Source organism: Pseudophryne corroboree, chromosome 7, assembly GCF_028390025.1.
Source record: "Pseudophryne corroboree isolate aPseCor3 chromosome 7, aPseCor3.hap2, whole genome shotgun sequence".
Taxonomy (NCBI): domain Eukaryota; kingdom Metazoa; phylum Chordata; class Amphibia; order Anura; family Myobatrachidae; genus Pseudophryne; species Pseudophryne corroboree.
Window position 1 is genome coordinate 345,330,975 of NC_086450.1, and position 25,876 is coordinate 345,356,850.

A 25,876-nucleotide genomic window follows, 5' to 3' on the forward strand; every position below is an offset into this window, starting at 1 on the left:
GGTGGGGGCGTGAGTGCCGCGGGTGGGAGCGGATGTGGGGGATGCGTTGGGTGCCGCAGGGGGAGGGCAGCGGGTGTTGGTGCTGTGGGTGGGGGAGGGGGCAGAGTGCCACGGGTGGTGCGGGTGTTGGTGCTGCGGATGGGGGAGGGGGTGGAGTGCCACGGGTGGTGGGTGGATGCGGTGGGTGTCGCGGGTAGGTGGCACGGGTGTTGGTGCTGCGGGTGGGAGTGCCGCGGGTGGGGGGCGAATGCGGTTGGTTGCCTCGGGTGTTGGTGCTACGGGTGGGGGAGGGGGCGGGAGTTCCGCGGGTGGGTGGCGCAGGTGCTTGTGCTCTGGGTGGGGGAGGGGACGGGAGTGCCGCGGGTGGTGGGTGGATGCGGCGGGTGTTTGTGCTACGGGTGGGGGCGGGAGCAGTGGCGCCACAACGTGGGTGCGGGGGGTGCGGCCCGCACCCGGGTGTTACCCTCTGAGGGGTGACACCAAAGTGCCGGCTCCTGTCACAGTCCAGAAGCCAGCACTGCAGATTCAGCAGTGTCCGGGTGAAGGCCGTATGCCCCGACCCACAATGTGCCGAAAACGGGGGTCGGGACGCGGAGCCACGCCCCCTTCCGTGAAGCCACGCCCCCTTTTCACCGCGACCGCGGGTAAGTGACGGGTGGATGCCGCGGGTGGGGGGCAGATGCGGGTGGTTGCTGCGGGTGGGAGGGGGGGCGAGTTGTGCCGAAAACGAGGGATCGGGACGCGGAGCCACGCCCCCTTCCACGAAGCCACGCCCCCTTTTACCCTGCGACCGCGGGTAAGTGACGGGTGGATGCCGCGGGTGGGGGGCAGATGCGGGTGGTAGCCGCGGGTGGGAGGGGGGGCGAGTTGTGCCGAAAACGGGGGTCCGGACGCGGAGCCACGCCCCCTTCCACGAAGCCACGCCCCCTTTTCACCCGCGACCGCGGGTAAGTGACGGGTGGTTGCCGCGGGTGGGAGAGGGAGCGAGAGCAGCTGCCAGTGCTCAGCATGTCCCTCTGAACTCTGCAGCAGCCGCTACTCTGTGAGGCAGGTAGTGTGAGTTCCGCTCACAGTCAGCGGCTGCGATGTCACCAGAGAGTGTACGGGGAGAAGGGAGACAGGGGACTGGGCGGAGATGGGGGGGGGGACTGGGCGGAGAGAGGGAGGGGACTGTTCCTGGCCAGATCTGTGCCTGTGACTCCGCCCAGCGTTTCGGGCACAGAGTCACAGACTTGGGCAAATATATAGGAGATACACACACAAATACGGAAAGGAGGAAGCAGGCAAAAAGTGCATTCAACAACACATCTACAGGACCTGTAGATGTGTTGTTGAATACACTTTTTGCCTGTTTAAAGACGCAGAGTGGCGCTTTCTCCTTTCCGTATTTGTAAGTATTTGTTTCAAGAGGGCACCGATGCTTACTATGGCCATCAGTGGGAGTGCCGATCCACCTCCATATATATATATATATATATATATATATATATATATATGTGTATATATATATGTGTATATATATATATATACACACATACATATCTACACATATATATATATATACCATATATACACACACATATATATATATATATATATATATATATATATATATTGAACATGCATACATATATATATATATATATATACATACATACATACATACAGTACACGTCTACTGTATATACACATGTATATATATCGTGTGTGTGTGTGTGTGTGTGTGTGTGTGTGTGTGTGTGTGTGTATATATGTATGTATGTATATATGTAAGCACATGGATATATATGTACTATAATTAAAATAAAGTAAACTTTTATTAAGCACTTACAAGTGCCACCAGGAAGACAGCAGGCTGCAGAGGACGTTAGACAGCCATTAATAATACTCATGCAGCAAAAAAAATAAAAATAAAAAATTTTTTTGGGTGGAGGGGGGTTTCTGGGTGCTCGGAAACCCCCCTGGGTGCGCCACTGCTTACATAGCCAAACCCAACTGCTATGGGCGCAATATGCGCGACAACATGGATCAATTGAATATCACCCTGTGATCTCCCATCACTTTAGACAAGAGATCGGGCGCGATATAACAATTGATTATCGCACACTGTCTAAGGTGTATAAGTGAAAGCAAAACAGGTAGAGAAAGGCCTCATCTGTTGTCCAGGTAAGAGCCTCACAGTAACCTTCTCTATGTCACAGACAATGTTTGTGGAAGACATCTTTGATTCAATTCACTTGTACAGTACATTATTGGGAAAGGAATAAAACAGGGGTGTAGCCAGAACTTTGTGGGCCCCACAGCAGTTTTTGAAGGGGCCCCTGTCCCAATGCTTCTAGAGAGTCACCTCTCCTCAGCAATTGTTAATGTTATGTCCCGTAATAATGCCTAAGTCCATTTGCTCAACCATAGTAGTGCCCTAGTTAATGTTATGCCCCATAGTATTGCCTTAGTTTATATTATGAGCCATAGTAGTGCCCTAGGTCACATTATATCACATTGTAGGGCTGCCAGTACACATTATGCTACATAGTACCCTCAATTCATATTATGCCATACAGTGTCCCCAGTTCATATTCTGTCACATTACAGTTCATATTATGCATATAGTCCTATTCTTCGGGTGTAGTATGGTATGCCGGCGGCCGGGCTCCCGGCGACCAGCATACTGGCGCCAGGAGCCCAACCGCCGGCATCCCGACAGCGTGGAGAGTGCAAATGAGCCCCTTGCGGGCTAGCTGCTCTCGCCACGCTGCGGGCACGGTGGCGCCCTACGCGCTTTTTATTCTCCCTCCAGGGGGGTCGTGGACCCCCACGAGGGAGAAAAAGTGTCGGTATGCTGGCTGTCGGGATTCTGGCGCCGGTATACTGTGCGCCGGGATCCCGACAGTCGGCATACTGAAGACCACCCCTATTCTTCATATTGTGCCACATTATAGTGGCACAATATGAAGAATAGGACTATAGTTATATTACGCATTATAGCAAATAGCATATATATCAAAAATGTGTGTAACACATGTAACTGTGACAGAAAAGATGGGCCCCTCTCAGCTCTGGGACCCATAGCAACTGCACTCCCTGCACCTATGGTAGCTACGCCCTTGGAATAAAAATCTTTCCTTAGTGAGACTTAAGCTGGGTATACACTGTACAAGGGGGGTGATTCAGATTTGATTGCTGCTGTGCGTTTTCGCACAGTGGGCAATCAGTTACTAACTGCTCATGCATATGCACCGCAATGCGCACACGCAGAGCCGGCCCTAACCAATATGATGCCCTAGGCAAGATTTTGGCTGGTGCCCCCTAACACCACCGCTGGTTCCGCCTCTGACCTTGCACCTCTTTCCCAGCACCATCACCCCTCACCCATAGCAGTCCTTATTTTAGTGTTTGTACCCCCTATATTTTAAATAGGAACAGTTTGCACATTTGGTGCTCAGGCCAAAAAGGGGTGTGTTTTTGCTGGCAAGGGGCATGGCCACACAATAGTAACCCCAATTCCAATTACGCCACACAGTACTGCAACTTTATTCACATTTTATCATGCGATAGTGTCCATAATTCATATTACATCCCACAGTAGTATCACTTTACCTTATAAATGTTACTCCTCACAGTAGAGCCCCTTATTCACATTACATCACACTGAATTGCTGCTTATTCACATTACACCACACCCTATTGCTCTTTATTCACATTAGACGACACAGCAGTGCCCTTTCTATACGCAACGCCACACAGTAGAGCACCTTATACACATAATGCCACAGAGTAATGCCCCTTACACATATGAGACACATTATTAATATCCTTATAAACATAATGCGCCTTACACATTATGACAACCTTTATTAATGCGCTTTTACACATAATGACACACATAGTGCCCCCTACACATTTGCTGCACATTATTAGTGCCCAAATACACATAATGACACACATACAGTAGTACCTTGTTACACATATGCCGCACATTATTAATGCCCTTATACACATAATGACACACATAGTGCCCCTTACACATATGTTGCACATTATCAATGCATTTTTACATGACACACATAATGCTCCTTACACATATTCCGAACACTACTGCACAACCAACCCACTCACATGCAGCACACAGCACTCACACTGCCACTAACACTGTGACCTCTGCCTCTGCTTGGATACAGATGTCTCCTCATAAATCTTGCCTCAATGCTAACGTTGGGCACCTTTTTTATGAAAATGCAGCTTATTTGCATTGCTATGTGGCTAGGATGCACAAGCAGCTTCTGCTTATTAAAATGATATGCTGCATGCCTATATACTGTGTGAGACTGTGGCTGTATCTGCATATGAAATGCTACACACAGAATATAGGCATGCTGCATATCATTTTAATCAGCAGAAGCTGCTGATGCCCCTAGGCATATTTAATTGCCCTAGGCAATTGCCTAGTTTGCCTATGCCTATGGCCGGCTCTGCGCACACGCGTTGGACAGCAACAAAGGGCATCGCCGGTCAGAGACGGGATGGTACGAAAAATCCGTTCGCCGGGCGTTCGCAAAGTGATTGACAGGAGGAGGCCGTTTGTGGGTGGTAACTGACCGATTACTGGGAGTGTCCATGAAAAACTCAGGTGTGCCCAAGCGTTTTAAGGGAGGGTGTGGGACGTCAGCTCCGGCCCTGATCAGCCTGATGTGATCGCACTGTAGGAGTAAGTCCTGGGCTGCGCAGAGACTGCACAAAGTAGATTTTAGCAGCTTGACGTACTCATAGGATAGCACACTTGCACAGCGAATATACACTCCCCCTGGAGGCGGCGACTATCTGAACGCAGGACAGCAAAATTAGCAGCCCAGCGATTAGGTCTGAATTACCCCCGAGGTAACAGGGGAGGGCAGTATTTAGTGTTGCTCTGTATATCATCAGCCACCTGGAAAACCCCTGGAAAACAGACAATTATTATTATGTTTATTTATTTTATTACCAGTTATATAAATTATATAAAAGAATCCAGGTGGCGCTTAATAGTACATATTAACTGTTCTTTATTAAAAAGATGCAATAATAATAAACCTCACGGGGGTATCACACCAATGGATCACATCTACATAATACATATAAAACACACATATTAACATATAGATACACAGTAAAACCAGATGATCCTAAAGACATATCCACTTCATGAAATCAGTGTTGTCCACGTCGACATAATGCATGTCGGCCAATAGTGATCGACCTATTGACTGTCGACCTTATTACAGTCAACCTATCACCCGGCCACCATTGTCACAGACTTTAGTAAACGTGAGTGTGGTTTTATGTGTATGGCTTGGAAGAGTGTCTTGAGGGAGTGTGGGTGGTAATGAGAAGCTTTCCTTAGAGCACCTACAAACCTTGCACTGGCCCTGCCTGTGTGCCACTATATTCTGATGGCATTAACCAGCTCCATCAATGAGGTCTTGAATTTCTCCCCATTTGGCCATTGATGTATGTGGTGAAAGTAGACATAAATCCTATTGTTTGGTGCTAATGATCAGCTTGGAAATGTTAAAATGCCAAATGAAAAACAACTCTGAATTACTTGCCAAAATGTGATACATGCTCAAAAAGAGGAAGTTAAATAACCTAATAAATATATACATTTCTTTTACAAACTTTATAGTTCACAGTCAAACTTTGCACTTTATAGAAATTTAAAATTCATCACAAATTAATTCATATAACAAGATATGCCATTAAAAAATATATATCTTTCAAAATGTAACAATATCGTACAGTATATTTATACTTTCACATCTGTATTATGGTTTATTTACATCAATACCACCAGCGTAGATTATTAAATGATTTATGCATTTTATTAGATGACACCAATTATTGCAAAGCTCCTGTCTTATTGTGAAAGCAAAATATAATCAATGAAGTAAAGTTTTTATGAAACAGAAAGAAAAATGATGTTGTGGTTTAATCTGCTTAACTGGTAATGAGGAGGCAGTAGTGACAAGGAAAGTAATCAGATGAAAACAGGTGGGAGGTTCAGTAAGGATTTTGTGTCCTGGAATATATTGAAGCCCAGAGTTGGGAAATTGTCACTATAACCTGTGACCCTGTAGTGACAAGTTTGTCTTCCCGGTACATCATCAAGTAGTACGGGGGGGAGGGGATGGTTGATCCCTGTATTGTTTCTTCCATCAGAGGCCAGATCTTACTTAGAAATTAGCAGAGTCTGTAACCATAGAAACATCTGCAAAGAATGGCACGGCTGCAGACCCTCTCACCTCTCCTGGGAGACAGGGAATCAGACGCCACAGATGTATGCCTGTAGCGTTTGCAACAAGTTAAAAACAAAAAAAAGAACAGACACTCCTCTTGATGTACACTGTTTTATCACATAAATCCCCACTGGTGCTTGCTGGCATTAAACTAAACATAGACCATATCAAAACATCGGACTGAGCCAGTGAAAAGGGAAGGATTGTAATGATTTATTGGCAAGGTTATTTAAAAAAACAGTGATATCAGATATTTGAAACCAGAAAGGTGACGTCACACAGGGCAGATGCACAGTGGAGAGCATGTAATTATAATAACATGTACTACTATACATATAATATATAGTGCCCACTTACAACATCATGATTATTCATTTATATGAATAATAAAAGAAGGGGGGTTATAATAAAAGGCAAATTTATAGGATCTGATTAAAGTAGAATATACACATTTCATGGCTAGGGCCCATTCCAAAGATATTACAATAAAAATAGTTTGTGCGCTGCTGTATACTTTACTGCATGCTAGTCAGCGACTAATTCTCGATTATCTCTTATATCTTTTATAGACTTCTGTGCTTTCTATAGAGCAGTGGTTCCCAAACTCGGTCCTCAGGGACCCCCAACAGTTCACGTTTTGCAGGTCTCCTCACAGAATCACAGGTGAAATAATTAGCTCCACCTGTGAACCTTTTAAAGTGTGTCAGTGAGTAATAAATACGCCTGTGCATCTGCTGCTGGGTTACCTGGAAAACGCTGACTGCTTGGGATCCTGAGGACCGAGTTCCAGGACCTTGTTCCAGTGCAAGGTTTCACCCACCAACTCTTTTTTTTTCAAAAAAATCAGGTATTGTTTTTATTAATATTCGAAGTAAATAATATAAAACAAAAACAAACAACAACCATTTTATCGTCAGCAAAGTACACAGAACATAAGTGCAGAAAGTGCATTGCAGTTAGAAACTAGTTACAGGTACTACAGGGTGCGCAGTAAATCATCCGTCAGGAAAACAACAAATGTGCAAATACAATTTAGAGAAAACCCAGGAAGAGACGAGGTGTTAAAGTATTGAAAGCCGGCAAGGAGACACACCACCACAACCTGGACACTGTAATAATACAAATAGTCTAGGAGTCCATTGATGAGCCCTCTTCACTACCTATCCTGGAAAGACACCATCTATCCCACTTATCATGGAACTTAGATAAAGAGTTGCAGCTTTTAAATAGCTGCCCTTCGTGTTTAGCCACATCACATACTAAGGCTCTCCATTTATAAGGGTCAGAAGGATTATGTGCAAACCAAGACCTCACCACAATAATCTTAGCCATGGTAGTAAGGAATAAAGTATAGCGGTAAAGCACCTGGGAATGTGTCTTCTCTAAATCTAAAACAAACAGACAAATTCTAGGTTATAATGGAGGAAGAGAGGAAGCCGTACATATAATATCACCCCACATTGTGACCCAGAAGGGGGACACCATAGGGTAATCTCAAAACAGGTGCCAACAGCCTCAGTCTTCTATGCCACATTACGGGGTAAGCAGCATAAGACCACAGGCCAGCTCGTTGTAAAGATACTGGTGTACGATATACCCTGTGGAGAACGTAAAAAACACCTACTGATATCTAACACAGGAAGTGGTATATTTTCTAGAATCCAGGATTTATACCCAGTGCTCATTAGAGAACAAAACTATATCTGTCTCCCATTTAAGTTTGATTGGATCAAGGAGGCCTGGGAAGAGTCTGGCATTGTATGTAGCATAAACTATGAAAATTTGACTCCTAGAGCCCAAACTCCCAACCAATAATTAAACTGGGGATGGTGACATAGCAGAATAGGTACAGCCAAACTGAGCCTTCACCGTATGCCACAGTTGCAAGTATCTAAAAAAAAGTTGTATTAGATATATCAAATTTGCTCTTCAACTGTAAAAATTACTTTAAAAAAACTCCCCTAAACAACTGACATAGGGAAGGAACACCCTTCAGCACCCAAATATTATCTGAGGTCCCAGGATTGAAAAAAACATCTGGGATTAGCCTCCCTAAGCAAGCGTAAACAGGGCTCGAGTATAACCATTAATTGAGACTCTGGTCACTGGGGAAAAGTACAGCAACTGAATCCACATTACAAAATGAGAACCAAAAGCAGTCCCAGACCCAACCAAATCCCTCCCTTGCAAGTGATAAAACAATCTCCGAAGATTCTGAGCTGTAGACTTCCCCAGCATAATCCCCATCTGATCTGGGTGGATAATAGAAGTAATTACCGAATTCTGGTGCATTGCAAGATTTTTAGCTAGCACCTTTACATCTGTGGATAATAGGGAACTAGGCCTATAAAATTCAGAAAGAGTGGGATCTTTCCCAGGCTTGGCCAATACTATAATGATAGTTTCAGATATAGAGGGGGGAATGGAGCCCCATTCATACAAATAATTAAATAGTTCTAGTAAATTGGGAATGAAAAAGTCTCAAAACTTCCTATAGACCTCTACAGGAATCCCGCCACAACCAGGAGCCTTAGAGGTTGTGAATGAAGAGACTGCAGCCTCCACTTCCTCCAGTGTGAAAGGAGCCTCTAGGAAGTAAATAGTTTACTGGGATATTCTTGAAGCTGCACCACAGTATAGGAGACTCTAGAGGTGTACATAGAATAATAATGGTAAAAAACATCCGCAATATCCTGCCCGGAATTACATGGTTGACCATGGGGATTTAGAATTACAGTAATGTTATGGCTACCAGCATCTTCCTTAGCTAAAAATGCCAGACTACCCCCTATCTCAGCTTGAGAATATTGTATATGTTGAGCGAACAGCAACCTACAGTACATTTGGAGTTATCAAAAAGGTAGTCTGACCACTGCCTCTGAGCCACCAACCACAAATCATGGTCCACAGAGCCGGTCCCAGGCATAGGCAAGCTAGGCAATTGCCTAGGGCATTTGGTATGTCTAGGGGCATCAGCAGCTTCTGCTGATTAAAATGATATGCAGCATGCCTATATTCTGTGTGTAGCATTTCATATGCAGATACAGCCACAGTCTCACACAGTATATAGGCATGCTGCATATCACTTTAATCAGCAGAAGCTGCTTGTGCATCCTAGCCACATAGCAATGCAAATACGATGCGTTTTCATAAAAAAAGGCGCCCGACGTTAGCATTGAGGCAAGATTTATGAGGACATATCTGTATTCAAGCAGAGGCAGAGGTCACAGTGTTAGCGGCCGTGTGAGTGCTCTGTGCAGGTGGGTTGGTTGTGCAATAGTGTTCGGCATATGTGTAAGGGGCATTATGTGTCTCATGTGTAAAAATGCATTAATAATGTGCAGCAAATATGTAAGGAGCACTGTTTGTGTCATTATGTGTATAAGGGCATTAATAATGTGCAGCATATGTGTAAGGGACATTATATGTGTCATTATGTGTATAAGGGCAATAATAATGTGCGGCATATGTGTAAGGGACATTATATGTATAAGGGCATTAATAAAGGTTGTCATAATGCGTTAGGCGCATTATGTTTATAAGGACAATAATAATGTGTGTCATATGTGTAAGGGGCATTACTGTGTGGTATTATATGTATAAATGCATTACTAATGTGTGGCATTATGTGTATACGGTGCTCTACTGTGTGGCTTAATGTATAGAAAGGGCACTACTGTATTGTCTAATGTAAATAAAGAGCACTACGGTGTGGTGTAATGTGAATAAGGAGCAATTTAGTGTGTTGTAATGTGAATAAGGGGCACTACTGTGAGGAGTAATGTATATAAGGTATAGTCGTACTACTGTGTTATGTTACGTAAATTAGGGACACTAACGCATGATAAAATGTGAATAAAGTTGCACTACTGTGTGGCGTAATTTGAATTGGGGGTACTATTGTGTAGCCATGCCCCTTGCCAGCAAAAACACACCCCTTTTTGGGCTGTGCACCGAATGGGCACACTGTTCCTATTTAAAATATAGGGGGTAGGAACACCAAAATAAGGACTTCTATGGGTGAGGTGTGATGGTGCTGGGAAAGGGGTGCACTGTCAGAGGCGGAACTAGCTTTCTTATTCAAGGATCCAGGACGATAAGTGACTTTGAAGTTAAACCAGGTAAAAAAGAGAGCCCATCTCTCTTGTCGCGGATTGAGACATTGAGCCGTCTGAAGACAGTAGATTTTTATGATCGGTGTATACTGTAATGGGATGTTGAGCTCCTTCTAAAAGATATCTCCATTCTTCGAATGCTAATTTAATGGCTAGCAATTCCTGTTCCCCGATGGCATAGTTTCGTTCAGCAGGCAGGAATCTTCAAGAGTAATAACCGCAAGGATGGATCTTCTTGTCCTCGTAAACTTGGGATAAGACAGCCCCAACTGCCTCTGTGGAAGAATCCACTTCCACGAGAAATGGACGATTAAGGTCAGGTTGACGAAGAATGGGAGCAGACGTGAAGGCTTGCTTCAAATCGAGGAAGGCTTTATTGGCTTCAGGGGTCCAATTCGAGGGATCCGCTCCTTTACGCGTTAAGGCTGTGATGGATGCCACCAAGGTGGAGTAATCCTTAATAAACTTCTGTAGAAGTTGGCGAAGCCAAGGAAGCGTTAAATGCCTTTGAGGGACGTGGGAGCTGACAGTCATAAAATGCTTGAACTTTGGCAGGATCCATTCGAAGCTCCGATCTGGAAATGATGAAACCCAAAAAAGGAATGGATGTTACCTCGAAGGTACATTTCTCCAATTTACAGAATAAACGATTCTTCCTCAGATGAGCTAAAACTTCCTTAACTTGGAGACAATGAGACTCTAGATCTTTGGAGAATATTAGGATATCATCCAAGTACACCACCAAGCAATTATAGAGAAGGTCCCGAAAAGTTTATTACATAACTCTGAAAAATGGTTTAGTAAAAACTGTGGCCCCCTTCACTCGATCAAACAGTTCAGGAATCAACGGAAGTGGATACCGGTTTTTGATAGTGATCTCATTGAGACCCCGGTAGTCAATGCATGGTTGCAGGTCTCCATTTTTTTTCTTGATAAAAAAGAATCCATCAGGAGATGACGACAGTCTAATAAACCCTTTGGCCAAATTCTCTTGTATGTAATCAGCTGTAGCTTGAGTCTCAGGGATTGACAACGGGTAAATTCGACCCCTGGGAGGAGTCCTGCCTGGCATTAAATCAATCTGGCAATTCCATTCACGGTGAGGTGGTAAAGAATCTGCCCCTTGTTTACTGAAGACGTTCCGGTAAGACTGTAAACTGTGGGTATTCCAGAGACATGAAGCGAACAAAGTGGTTTAACAGAGGCCAAACAAGTATCGGTGCAGGATTCTCCCCAGGATTGGATCTCCATAGTTCGCCAGCAAAGTTTCGGATTGTGTTTTTGTAACCAAGGAAGTCCGAGAATTATGTCATGAGAAGCTTTGGGAATCACGAGGAAAGAGATGTTTTCAGAGTGTAATACGCCCATTTTTATTCTAAGGTAGGTAGTAGGGAGGCCAATCCCGGGATCGGCGGGATCCCTGGATTTGGGCCCAAAAATGCCGGGATTTGAATCCCGGGATTGGAGCTTCCAATCCTGGGATTCAAGGTATTACAGTGCGCATGTGCGGGAGGGTGGGTGTAAGTAATGACACTTACTATTAGGCGGGCGGCCGCGGCAGCCATGGACTCACTGAACGCGGGAGCACTTCAAATGTAGCGCCGGACGCCAGCCAATCAGAGCTGGCGGCTCGGCAGCCAATCAGGGAAGCTGCTGCAGCAGCGGCAGCCAATCGGGAGCCACTGCTGCGACCGCTTCCCTGATTGGCCGCCGGTCCGCCAGCTCTGGTTGGCTGGCGGCCGGCGCTTCATTTGAAATGCTCCCGCGTTCAGTGAGTCCATGGCTGCCGCGGCCGCACGGCTAACAGTTAGTGTCATTACTTACACCCACCCTCCCTCTCGCGCCGCTACCAACCCTTCCGCGCCGCTACCTACATCCTCCCTTCCGCACCACTACCTACACCTACCCTCCCGCACTGCTACCTACCCCCTCCCTACCTCCCGCACCGCTACCTACACCCTCCCTACCTCCCGCACCACTACCTACACCCTCCCTACCTCCCGCACCACTACCTACACCCTCCCTCCAGCGCTGCTCCCTACAACCTTCACTGGTCCCTACTGCAATCTCGGGATCCCGGGATTGACCGTTTTTCAATCCCGAATCCCGGGATTGAAAAAACGGCCCGGGATTGGCCTCCCTAGTAGGTAGTTTGAGAGGTGATGATACCTTCAGGGATTCGACTATCGTCCACCGCCGTAACCGCGATTGCCTGTTCCAAGGGCACAGTCCGAATCTTAAATTGCTGGACGAAGGTGGAAGAAATGAAGTTCCGCGCTGCTCTGGAGTCTAATACAGCTGAGACTAAAAGGACAGAAGATGGAACTTCCAAATAAATGGAAAAAGTTGGCTCCTTTCCAGTACGTGATTCCAAGGTAACTCCTAGCTTAACCTCTCTGGAGTAAGCTAGGAGCGGGAGTTTTCCGGCCGGCGTTTGCAGGACTTCACGAAGTGATCTGAAGAACCGCAATACATACAGAGGTTCCCCTGGCGGCGACGAGAACGTTCTTCCTCCGAAAGCCAAGAGAGACCGATTTGCATCGGCTCTTCAGTTGCTGGAACGGATGGAGATGATGAGGGATCTTGTCTAGGTCTTAACCGCAAATGAGGACTTGGACGTTCCAGCTTGGATTTCTCCAGACAACGTTCCCTATACCGCAAATCCAGTTTGTTGCAAATAGAAATCAGATCATCTAGTTTCGTGGGCACATCCAGAACCGTCAAGTCGTCCTTAATCCTGTCTGAAAGGCTGTTCCGAAAGGCAGCAATTAAGGCCTCCTCATTCCACTTCAATTCAGAAGATAAAGTACAGAACTGGATCACATACTGACTGATGGGACGCGAGCCCTGCCAAAGACGAAGGATCTCAAGAGACGCTGAGGTGGTTCTCCCAAAGTGGAGAAGCCTACTCCAACGCTTGACCAGTGAGGAGAGAAATGATATATGCAATCTTGGTGCGGGCCTAAGGGAAATTGGCAGACTGGAGCTCAAACTGGATTTCACACTGGTTAAGGAATCTGCTACAAAGTTTCGGAGAGCCATCGAACTTTCTTGGTGGAGGTAGCTGCAGTCGAGATGTTGAGACTGTCACTGGAGAAACCACTGCAGAGGAAGAAGCTACCGGAGTCGGGGACTGTGGGGCCCTAATGGTCACGTGAAGAGCCTCTTTCCGATCTGACATGGTCTGCATGAATTGCACAATTTGCGACTGAGTAGATTCCTGAATCTCCAAACGTGAGAGAATGTGGGCCATAGCATCGCCTCCGGAGGCCTGGTCGCCTGTCGGATCCATGGGGCCAGTGCTTACTGTCAAGGCAGGTGGTGTTTGTGGATCCGTTGGACTCAGTCCAACCGAAGGAGCAAATGCCCATGAGAGCTGGAAACAAGGAGGACAAAGGTAATTCCTTTTCATATATTTATTGAGAACAACAGATATGAATGAAACTGCAGGGAGCTAGGGCTAGTTAGTTCAGGACTGGGAAACTGCTGGGAAGCAAGTCACTGAATGATATGAGGCCGAGGCTGCATAACTGTGAAGAGTGTTCGTAGGTTGATATAAGGACGAGACTGAAGAATTGTGAAGTGAGTTTGCAGAATGATGCAGTGGCAAGACTGAAGAACTGTGAAGACTGGTTGCTGGATGATTTGAAAAAGAGGATGAAGAACTGTGAAACCTGGAGGCTGGCGAACTACAACGGGGATCCTGCAGAATCCGAAGGCACTGGTGGGAGAGCGGGCAACTGTGACTGCACACGAGAGCGCTGACGGGCGTTGTACAGCAAGAGTTGGCAGAGGACTCGGAGAGCCAGACGGGACCAATTAACCGGAGATGCACAGAAAAAGCTGCGGGAGCACAGAGCTAAGGCACAGAGTAACTACAACAAAGCGCTGGCACAGAATGCAAAAATCCCAGCCTACTTATAGGCAGCAGGTTATCAGGATCACTCACCCATCACGCTCATTGGTGCTGCACTTTGGTCTCCAACATGGCCGCCCCCATACTGCAGACACATAGGGAAGCTTCGGCCACAAGGTACTCCCTCCTACCTTCCAGGAAGCCGTCACACCCGCCGACGACCGCGCCGCGCTCCCCCGCAGCCCAGCGCTGCAGACAGCCGACCGAGCCTGGACGGACCCCAGGACCCACCGCCGCAGCGGTAAGTGCCGCGGCCTGACAGTGTGGGCAAGATGCGATCCTTAAAATGTAGGAAGCGAGCAATACAGTCCTAGCCGGGGCACCAGGAGGAGGAGGTTGCTGCAGGCAGCACATATTGGGGATTTTTTTGGGACCAAAGCAGTCTCAAAAAAATCCCTGATAATTAGTAAGTTTCTTCTCAACAGATATTTTTTCTGATTCAAAAATGGGCTCTAATAGAATTGCCCTAAGCTAAAAAAAAATGCAGGAAAGAATTCCCTTTTTTTGCACCTGATTAATTAAATTATTGGCGCTAATTGAATTCCCCCCTTAGTACTCCATTTATTAAACATAATTATAGAATTTTTCCAGCATAAAAAGAAGGAAAACGTATTATTATATTTCTCCATATTTAAGTGCAGTGAAAATATTAGAGAAATCACTGCTATCACATATTTTTCACTGTTTCCTAAACACGCTGCCTCCTCCATAGACTCTAATGAAATAAATATGGTGAAAACTACCAAATTATAAATAAAGTGCAAATACAAGTTTATTAAATACCTTGCTTTTTCTGGTAGAGACATTATTATACACAGTTAAAGCATATAGATAAAGGTGAGACACTAACAGTCTGAAATAACTAATTAGGAGTTATTTCCGAATTAGTTATGGGGCTAGTTTTAAGAGAAATTGATAATATAACAGCCTATACCTATACTGTATACAGTAATTACCTGCATTTATACTCAGGGAAATAGCAATGGTACCTAGATGAAAGTAATTCATAATATTTGCATAATGAGCTTGAAGTTCAGAGATTCCTAAATTATTCCAACACCAAAGGCAGTGTGTAAGATTATTTTATAAATGCAACAGTTTCAGCTCTGTCCATGGGGTTGAAATAATTTAGGATTTAATGACCTGATTATTACCACTTTTTTTCTGTAATCCCCTGACTTTCTGTTTGCATAAACGTTAGTTCTCAGGTTTTCCATTATAAACTACAAAGGCTCCTGCTCTAAAAACCATCAGATAAATGAATGTAATGATGTAGAACACAGCTTTAACTCATTAAAGCCTCCCCTTAGCTGTTACCTGTAGGACAACATCCCCTTTTCATCATGACAGAAAGCACAAATTCAAATATAAAACTGGTTTTACACCTTCCCCCATACAGTAAATGTTGTAAGGTGCTAACTATTATAATGACAGCAAACCTTGTTTCCAGTAGTCACTTGTCAATCACCCACACCCTTTTTCTGCTTACAGAGACAAACAGCAGACAGCTTTTAAAAAGCATAATAGTAATAGGATGAGTTATATGATCTGCAGACTAAACTAATGCAAGTCACCAGCATATCAGAGCGATTAGTGTTCTCCCACAATCTCAAATATAGAAATATACGTAGTATGTATTAATCAGTTACTAAAAAAGGCAACCTTCTTTCATTGTTATCAATACAAAATAGGCACACAATAAATACATGACACATGATAATATTAAACATTAAAATATATTCGGTGGTTATATGATATAGGAATACTTACAATCATTGTCTTTGGTAATCAATGCAAAGGCGGACTGTGAGTGTGCTGCACTGATATTCCAGACCCACTGATATATTAGATTATGTTTGATTACAGTGAGATAGTTGCGTAGCAATGGCTAACTATGTGCTTGCTAGATTATACCACAGAATCCTTCATATATATGCAGAATAATGGGTAGGGATGAAAAAGAAGATGTATAGAGAGAAACCGGGTGGGAGGAATAATATATGGTACAGAGGAGTTAAGGGTGGGAGGTGAAAAGGAGAACAAAACAGATAGTGAAGGTCAGAACAGCTGGGGTACAGAAATTATGGTACAAGGATGTAGAGGTAGAGTACAGGAAGCAATGGAGAAGACAGAAGAGATGAGGTACAGAAAGTAAGGTGGAAGACAAAAGAGATTGTGTACAGGAAGCAAATGAGAAGAAGGAAGAAATTGAGTACAGAAAGTCAGGTAGAACACAGAAGACATGGGGTACAGAAAGTAAGGTAAAAGAATCATTGTGTACAGGAAGCAAATGAGAAGACAGAATAAATGGAGTACAGAAATTAAGGTAGAACACAGAAGAGATGGGGTACAGAAAGTAAGGTAGAATACAGAAGAGACTGTGCACAGGAAGGAGGGGAGAAGACAGAAGAGATGCAATACAGAAAGTAAGGTAGAAGACAGAAGAAATGGGGTCCTGAAATAAGGTGAAAGACAGAAGAGATGGGGTACAGGAAGCAAATGAGAAGACAGAAGAAATGGAGTACAGAAAGATAGGTAGAACACAGAAGAGATGGGGTACAGAAATTAATGTAGAACACAGAAGAGATTGGGCACAGGAAGCAAGGGAGAAGACAGAAGAGATGCAATACAGAAAGTAAGCTAGAAGACAGAAGAGATGGGGGTCTTGAAAGTAAGGGGGAAGACAGAAGAGATGGAATACAGGAAGCATGGTAGAAGACACAAGAGATTGGCTACAGAAATAAGGTAGAAGACAGAAAAGGTGGGGTACAGAAAGTAAAGTAGTAGACAGAATTGAGACAGTACAGGAAGTTAGGTAGAAGACAAAAGAGATGGGTTACAGAAGGTAAGGCAGAAGACAGAAGAGGTGAAACACAGAAAGTAAGGTAGAATATAGAAGAGATGGGGTACAGAAAGTAATGTGGAAGACAGAAAAGGTGTTGTACAGAAAGTAATGTGGAAGACAGAAAAGGTGGGGTACAGAAAGTAAAGTAGTAGACAGAATTGAGACAGTACAGGAAGTTAGGTAGAAGACAGAAGAGATGGGTTACAGAAGGTAATGTAGAAGACAGAAGAGGTGAAGTACAGAAAGTAAGGTAGAAGACGGAAGAGATGGGGTACAGAAAGTAATGTGGAAGACAGGAGAGGTGGTATACAGAAAGTAATGTGGAGGACAGAAGAGATGGAGTATACCTCAGGACAGTCCTTATTTGAGGGGTCTGTCAAACATCACTGGTTGGGACTGCAGTGTTCCTATTTGCTTGGCAATTAGGGAGGATCTGTCAAACCTCACAAATTGGGACTGCAGTGTTACAATTTCTTTTGCAATTAGGGAGGATCTGTCAAACCTCACCAATTGGGACTGCAGTGTTCCAATTTGCTTGGCAATTAGGGAGGTATGTTTTGTCAACTGCTTCTCAGCCATTACAAATGTTAGGAGTTATGATTTATTGAAAAGAACTCAAAAGATGTGCAACAGAAAATTTGTTTAGAAACTGAAACAGTACAGAAAGTATGACAGAAGGCTAAAAAGATTGGAAACAGATAGTATTGTAAATGAATGAAAAAATGGAGTACTGAAAGACAGTCACAAGAACAGAGGATTACGGACGGGAGAGTTGGGATGTAGAGTTTTTGGCAATATGCTGAACCTGTACTAAAAGCATGATGACAGACAGAAGAACTGTGGGTACTGTGGGTACAGAAAGTATGGAGTGCAGTGGACTAAAAAAATGGTCTGTGGGGGATTGATGAAGTGGTGCATGGAAAATATATTTAAAAATTGAAGAGGTACAGAAAGTATGATAAAGGAAATGAAGATGTGGGATAAAGAACACAGTAAAATTTGTTAATAATACCACAGGAAAAATGGCAATGAACAATGACGATGAATTCGATGAGCAAAAGTTAAGAGTGGAAGGGTTGTGATGCAGTAGAATGGTGAAAACAGAGCCCAGGAAGCAAATCAAAGGACTAGAGATGGGGTAAAAAATGGCTAACAGCAGTAATGGGATATAAAAAGCTTGAAGAAGGACAGGAGACATGTGTACATGAAGGATGGTCTAGAATATTGGCAGCATGGTCTAGAAGGAGTGGTTAAGTATAGAAGAGGTTGAGTCCACAATGGATGGTAAAGCACTGGAGAATGGGAGTTGAAGTGTTAAAGAATATAATGGTGAAGAGTGGTACAGAAAAGTTGGTAGGACTTGAAGCATGAAAATAAAAATAATGGCATTAGACAGAATGGCAGGAAAGATGTGGTGTACAAAAAGTGTGGCAATAAAAGGGATTATTGCAGTAAACTTTTGCCACAGACTATAGTTTGGAGGCCTAATAATGAGCTACAGGGTATTGTATATGCCATAAACTGTATTTATTTCCATCTTCTTGGGACCTCCCATCTTTTCTAAACATTTCTATCACAGCCCAGGAAGTAGGAAATAAAAGATGGATAGTGAATGACTGGTAACCTTTAATTTAAAAAGAATGGAAAATAACAGAAGGGGATATAGAAAATAAAATCAGTGGAGTACTCCCAGGATGATGTATCATATGTGGTGGGATGATGAGCAACATAATAGGTGGGTGGAATACAGAAAGAATTACAAAGATTACTCGAAATTGATTTTCTAGGGGGTCATTAAAAGGGTTGAGAAGTGGTCAAAAGAAACCACTGAAAGTCAGGTTCTCTAAGAATATTCCACATTAAAAATGTACCAAGGATTAGTAGCAGTCCAGGGGGAACATGGGCCCTCATTCCGAGTTGATCGGTCGCAAGGCGAATTTAGCAGAGTTACACACGCTAAGCCTACGCCTACTGGGAGTGTATCTTAGCATCTTAAAATTGCGACCGATGTATTCGCAATATTGCGATCACAAACTACTTAGCAGTTTTAGAGTAGCTCCACACTTACTCTGCCAGTGCGATCAGTTCAGTGCTTGTCGTTCCTGGTTTGACGTCACAAACACACCCAGCGTTCGCCAAACCACTCCCCCGTTTCTCCGGCCACTCCTGCGTTTTTTCCAGAAACGGTAGCGTTTTCAGCCACACGCCCATAAAACGCCGTGTTTCCGCCCAGTAACACCCATTTCCTGTCAATCACATTACGATCGCCGGAGCGAGGAAAAAGCCGTGAGTAAAAATACTATCTTCATAGCAAAGATACTTGGCGCAGTCGCAGTGCGAATATTGCGCATGCGCACTATGCGGAATTTCACTGCGATGCGATGAAAAATACCGAGCGAACGACTCGGAATGAGGGCCATTAAACGCAGGAGAGGTGTGGTACAGAGATGGCAGTGAAGGTCACAGGATGCAGTCCAGGTAGGCCAAAAAGGACTATGGTATGGTTGTAAAGCCAAAAATGGTGAATAACTGAAGGGGTCTGACATGAAATGTAGGGTAAGAAAGGGAGAAGAAAGGCTGTGCAGAACAAATGCAGTGGGGTCAAAAAGGGGAATGACAAACTGAAGACACTTGGGGCAGATGTATTAACCTGGAGAAGGCATAAGGAAGTGATAAACCAGTGATAAATGCAAGGTCATAAACGCACCAGCCAATCAGATCCTAACTGTTAATTTACATATTGGAGCTGATTGGCTGGTGCGTTTATCACCTTGCATTTATCACTGGTTTATCACTTCCTTATGCCTTTTCCAGGTTAATACATCTGCCCCACTATGTCAAGAATAAAAGAGGTAGGATATGGAAGGAATGGTCATCAAACGCAACAAGTGTTTTTCCATAGTGTTTGCCATGCAGAGGCCCAACATTTTGCTTTATGATACTGTATTTATTCCATAGAACGCACAGCAATGTGCATCTTCTCAGGAATCATCACATCTATTTTTTAGACAGAGCAAGCAATATCAAATGTATATATAATTATTAGTAGTAGTCATGATAATAAGTATACAACATAAGCATAATCCAGAGCACTACGACCAGACAAAGCAATTACATTTATGACAATACAGAATCCATATATGATACACAAAAGAAACCCTTTGCTTCCCAGAGCTTACAATCTAGAAGGTCATTACTTCATAGCTGCATGATCATGTCCTGAAAACAAAGAATAGATTGTATATCTGCACGCTGGTTACAGTAAGCAGATATAATAGAAAATGTACAGTATGTGAAATTGTTTTTGTGAGAAAAGATGTTCTAGAATCTGGCAATGTACATATAACATACATATATAATGTGTGTTCAGTAAGTTTATAATGTGTCATAATAATAACTAATACATTTATGTTTAAGGTGAGTGATGTACAGTAGATATTGATAGAATGTCACAGCATAATGCACATTATTTGACAATGATAATCCCCATGTGACAGACAGAATGAACAGAGATAACATATGTACTGTGTTTATTGTACATAATCGGTTATTAGTTACAGTAAAACTGAGGTAACGTGACACTCAAAGTGCAGGCAATTTGCAGCAAGTGAACAACATCTGCTCCCAGCATAAACAACTGTTGCTTTGCAAATAATGTCTGCTGTCTGTGCATCAATACATCAGCCAATCAGGCTCTCAGCTCCACCCGAGGCACATCAAAACTCACTTCAAGTCAGACACAAACCATAAGAACCCTGCCTGTAATACGCTGCCCGGTGACAATTTGTGTCACATCCCAATTAACCTCATGATGAAAAATAAACCAACCTAAGCTGCAAGACAGGACAAACATCAAGAGCTCATTTCATTACTCTTCCCATATGTAACCATTGTATATCCTTCCAAAATGTTTACTGACAGATAAATTATTTGCAATCCTAAAGTATTTCTATATCAAAACTACCATAGTTAGTAATAATTATATATATATATATATATATATATATATATATATATATATATATAGTTGTTATTATTATAACTATCATGCTAATAAATACTGTATGAATGTATATATATTTTCACACATTCACAGTGTATATATACATATATATATATATATATATATATATTTATCATCACTATGTTGCTAATATATACTGTATGTATATATTTTTTTATATATATACACACACATATATATATATACACACACACACACACACACACACACACACACACACATACATATATGCTTTATATATTTGTGTTATATTTATAGAAGAATATAGCATTCCCTATATTTCTATATAACTCATAGGTACACCTTTGCATTTTTGTTGGACTGTAAAACTTCTTTTACAATTCCCTCTGTAAAATTTGTGGTATAAAGTTCTACTGCTACAGCAAAAACGTCCAGTGTGTATGCACCTTAAGACATGTACATCACAATCCCTTCTGTCTTATCACACTGATCTATTAAATGTAAAGCGAAACAAAATATGCCATCGCTATATAAGTAATAATAATATTATGTGCCATTGTACAGTGGATTACCTGCCAGTCAAACCCATCCTTTTCAGCGTGCACCAGTGACTTGTTCATTGGCTGAAGCTGCACAAGTTCTAACCTGATACTTCATTTTCAGCAATGTGCAAGAGAAGTGTGAATGACACCTACCTGTATGTACGCCATCTTCACTCAAAGTGCCTCCAGGTCCCAAATTTGCCAGCTCATAGCGTTTCCCTCTGTCTGTCTCCTCTTTGCCCTCAATAAAATACACACACAAGGGAAAAATAGACGTGACTTGTTTAGTTGATCAGTTCAGAGCTGGGTTGTTCTTCCTCATGGTGACACTTCCTCTGAACAGATAGGCTACTCTTACTTGTGGCTTGGATGTCACATCAGATGCACCCTGGATTATTTTGGGGGGGCTGCTCCACTGGCTAAGCCTGTTCCTGGGAATGGCTCCCTCCTCCCTGTCACTTACAGGCTCTGCAGCTTTGATTAGAAGTCTTATTTGCTTGCTTTTCCCTGTTTTGTTTTGAATTGTGCCTATCTTTCCAGCACAAACTCACTGTCGCCACTTAGTGGTCACCAATATTATTTTAAATTATTATTTTACTTTCTAGAAGCCCTTTATGGCAAAGAACTGAGGCATCTATTGTAATGTGACTTCTCAAATGCATTAAAGTCAAACTGCTTGGCTTTTATAATTGTCTTCAAATTAGTACTTTGTTTAAATAATTATGTTTAAACTTAACACATTCTTAAAAGCATACTACTGTACATATATTTAATAGATTCATTTGTAGATATGCTGATACACAAAATAAAAGGAACACCCTACATCACATGAAGCAATACAAGTTGTCTAATTTAATCTCAACAATTATATTTAATTGAAACAATATTTTTTTTTTAAATGGCATTATAGCTCAGTATCATCTCTCTACATGGGATCAGTATGAAATCCCGCCGGACGGGATCCCGGCGGTTGGAATACCGACACCGGGATCTTGACTGGCACAATCCCAACAGGGGGGCGAGCGCAACGCAGCCCCTTGCGGTCTCGCTGCGCTCCCCACGCTCGGCACACTAATTTATTCTCCCTCTATGTGTGTCGTGGACACCCACAGAGGGAGAATATGTTGGGATTTTGCCGGTCGGGATCCCGGTGTTGGTATTTCGACCGCCGGGATTCCGTCCGGCGGGATCTTGACCGCATCCCCTCTACATATGTGCCCATAGGCGTGCGCAGCACATTTTATTAGGGGGTGCACCGTTGGAGGGGTGTGTCTAGCACCATCTATTGACGGTCAGCGCAATATAAAATATCCACCCTTGTACCAATCCTAATAAAGCAGATACATTGTCAGATGTTGTGGTGTGCACCAAACAAACACCCCTGATGGCACTCACTGCAATTACAGTGCTCCTCCTCAGCCTGGTCTGGCTCCCTCTCTCTTTCCCCTGCAAGCTGCAGCAGCTTACTTACAAGTCAGTCACTCACTGACAGTCGCAGACTAGTACTGCTGCTGCTGGAAAAACGAGTGACGTGTCAATGCTGCTGCCGACCGCCTACCAGTATTGAATTTGTCTTCCTAAGAGGAACACTGGCTGCATGCTGCTCCTCATCAGTGGCTGGCGTTGGCACAGCATAGAAGGAGAGAGGTGGGCATGTGGTGGGTGGGCATGCGAGCAACATGACGTACTCACATCACGCTGTTTTTGTACATGGAGGTGGAGCCGGGAGTTTGAAAGCCGGTGGGAGTGGCACCCTTGATTAACCCAGGCATCCGGTCAGTAATGCAGTCCTGATAGGGTGCAGCGCAGAGGAGACAGTAATCAGCCTGCTCGGCTATTGCTGCATCAGGCATGTGAGATCGGGTGTCAGTCCATTAGGGGGTGCCTGTGCGCACCAGGCACCCCCCCCTGCGCACACCTATGTATGTGCCCTTATACACGGTGGCTTCATTCGCTCTGTACAGTCCCTCTTGGCTAGTGGCCCAACTATAGGGTGGCTAGACTGGCAAATGTCCAGGGGCCCACAAGGTGAAGGGGCCCCACCCCAAAATCAGTCACTAAATACTGTAGACTAAGGGTCCGATTCAGACCTGATCACTGCTGTGCGTTCTCGCACAGCGGGCGATCAGCAATAGACTGCTCATGCATATGAACCGCAATAAGCACGTGCGTCGGCACACAACAACAGGCATCGCCGGTCAGCAACTGGCTTGTGCGAAAAATGCAATTGCACAGCCATTTACATTCTGATTGACAGCAAGAGACCGTTTGTGGGTGGTAACTAACCATTTCCGTAACAGGGAAAACGCAGACATGCCCAAGCGTTTTTAGGGAGGCTGTGTGACGTCAGCTCCGGCCCCGATCAGCCTGTTCTCATCGCACTGTAGGAGTAAGTCCTGGGCTGCGCACAGACTGCACACAGTAGAAAAATAATTCAATGGTGAGTGAGGTGCAAACGGATTTGCAGCTGTCTGCTGACTGAGGGATTTTTAGCAGCTCGGCGTACACATGTGATCACACACATGCACGGCAAATATACACCCTACTTGGGCGGTGACTATCTGAACACAGCACAACAATTTTAGCAGCCCAGCGAACTGGTCTGAATCACCACCTAAATAAGTTATTCTCTGTGTGAGAATGAGTCTGAATCTGTATAGAAAGCTTTTCTCATGCCAAATTCCTTTGTGCTTCATCTGTGACTTTGTACGTGTCTAAAACTAATTCCTGTGCAATTAAAGTTGCAGCCCTGCATCTCTAGTACACTGTGGTGGTCATTCCGAGTTGTTCGCTCGCTAGCAGTTTTTAGCAGCTGTGCAAATGCTATGCCGCATCCCACTGGGAGTGAATTTTAGCTTAGCAGAAGTGTGAACGAAAGGATCGCAGAGCGGTGGCAAAGATTTTTTGTGCAGTTTTAGAGTAGCGCAATACCTACTCAGCGCTGGCGATGACTGCAGACCATTCAATTCCTGTTTTGAAGTCACAAACACTCCCTGCGTTCGCCCAGCCACGTCTGCATTTTTCCTGGCACGCCTGCACAGCGAACGAATGCAGCTAGCGATCAACTTGGAATGACCACCTGTGAGTGGTGTTTTGCTGCATCTGCAATTCCAGTAGGATGCAGCATTTAAAGAAAAAGACACTCCGCTACACCTCTCAGAGTAGCTCAGTCGCAGTGGGCGTATCACTCCATATGGCGTATTAAGGCTAGGTGAATGAAGACACATCTGTACCTATACTTAAATGTGATTGTTTGTCATTGTCAATAGTAAACGTGTCATAAAGTATGTATGTTATGCTGATTTGCAATGTAAATATATGAAATTATAAAGAGCAACTGTACCATTAATATGAGAAGCCTAATGAAATGATGAAGTGAGGAAGGTGTCTTGTCCCAAAGATTGGCTTTACAATGCCACCTTGTGGATAAAGTATAATTCTATGGAACAGAAATAGTGATTTGTTCTACACAGGGCCATAGCTAGACTTTGTGGTGCCCTGTGCCAGAATGAGAATTGGTGCCCCCCCCCCTCCCCTAACACACACACACACACACACACACACACACACAATTTTCAAATATGGACATTAGACGCATGCCCACGTCGGGAAGGGGCATGACATAACTGATCCCAGAGAAAGCCAATACTATGATGCCCCTATCGTCAGGTGGACGATATGCACAATACAGATATTATCGTGCATATCATCAAGTTGTATGCACGATAACGATAATGATTCACGCTCACATAGGTCGTTATCACTTATCTTTATCAACTGAACATGCAGTCCAAGTTAGGCTATATCTTTCCTGACTGCATGTTCAGGGATGGGAGGGGTGATGTCACTGAACGATATATTTCACTATATTGTTCAGTGTGTATGCTCTATGGGGGTCATTCTGAATTGTTCGCTCGCTAGCAGGTTTTAGCAGCCGTGCAAACGCATTGTCGCCGCCCACTGGGGAGTGTATTTTCGCTTTGCAGAAGTGCGAACGCCTGTGCAGCAGAGCGCCTGCAAAACCTTTTTGTGCAAAACTAGACCAGCCCTGTAGTTACTCTTCGTGTGCGTTGATTCTAATGACGGTGGGACGGCTTTTGACGTCACACACCCGCCCAGCGAACGCCCAGCCACGCCTGCATTTTTCTGCCACACCAGCGTTTTTCTAAGCACTCCCTGAAAACGGTCAGTTGACACCCAGAAA

The 25,876-nt window shown here is 44.0% G+C and overlaps 1 protein-coding gene across 3 annotated transcripts in view; it reads right to left on the bottom strand.

The window, feature by feature from the left end:
• The window catches only part of SYT17 (synaptotagmin 17), a 274,794-nt gene extending 252,602 nt beyond the window's left edge, over positions 1–22,192 (bottom strand). The window contains exon 1 of one of the 3 annotated variants that reach the window (XM_063934394.1): positions 21,826–22,192. In XM_063934394.1, the coding sequence (XP_063790464.1) occupies positions 21,826–21,840 (15 nt within the window). In that variant the 5' untranslated portion in view covers positions 21,841–22,192. Of the gene's footprint in view, positions 1–16,070; positions 16,397–21,702; positions 21,782–21,825 lie in introns of those variants that run through there. The other 2 variants (XM_063934393.1, XM_063934395.1) reach the window with 2 other exon arrangements.
• Positions 22,193–25,876: the final 3,684 nt, after the last annotated feature.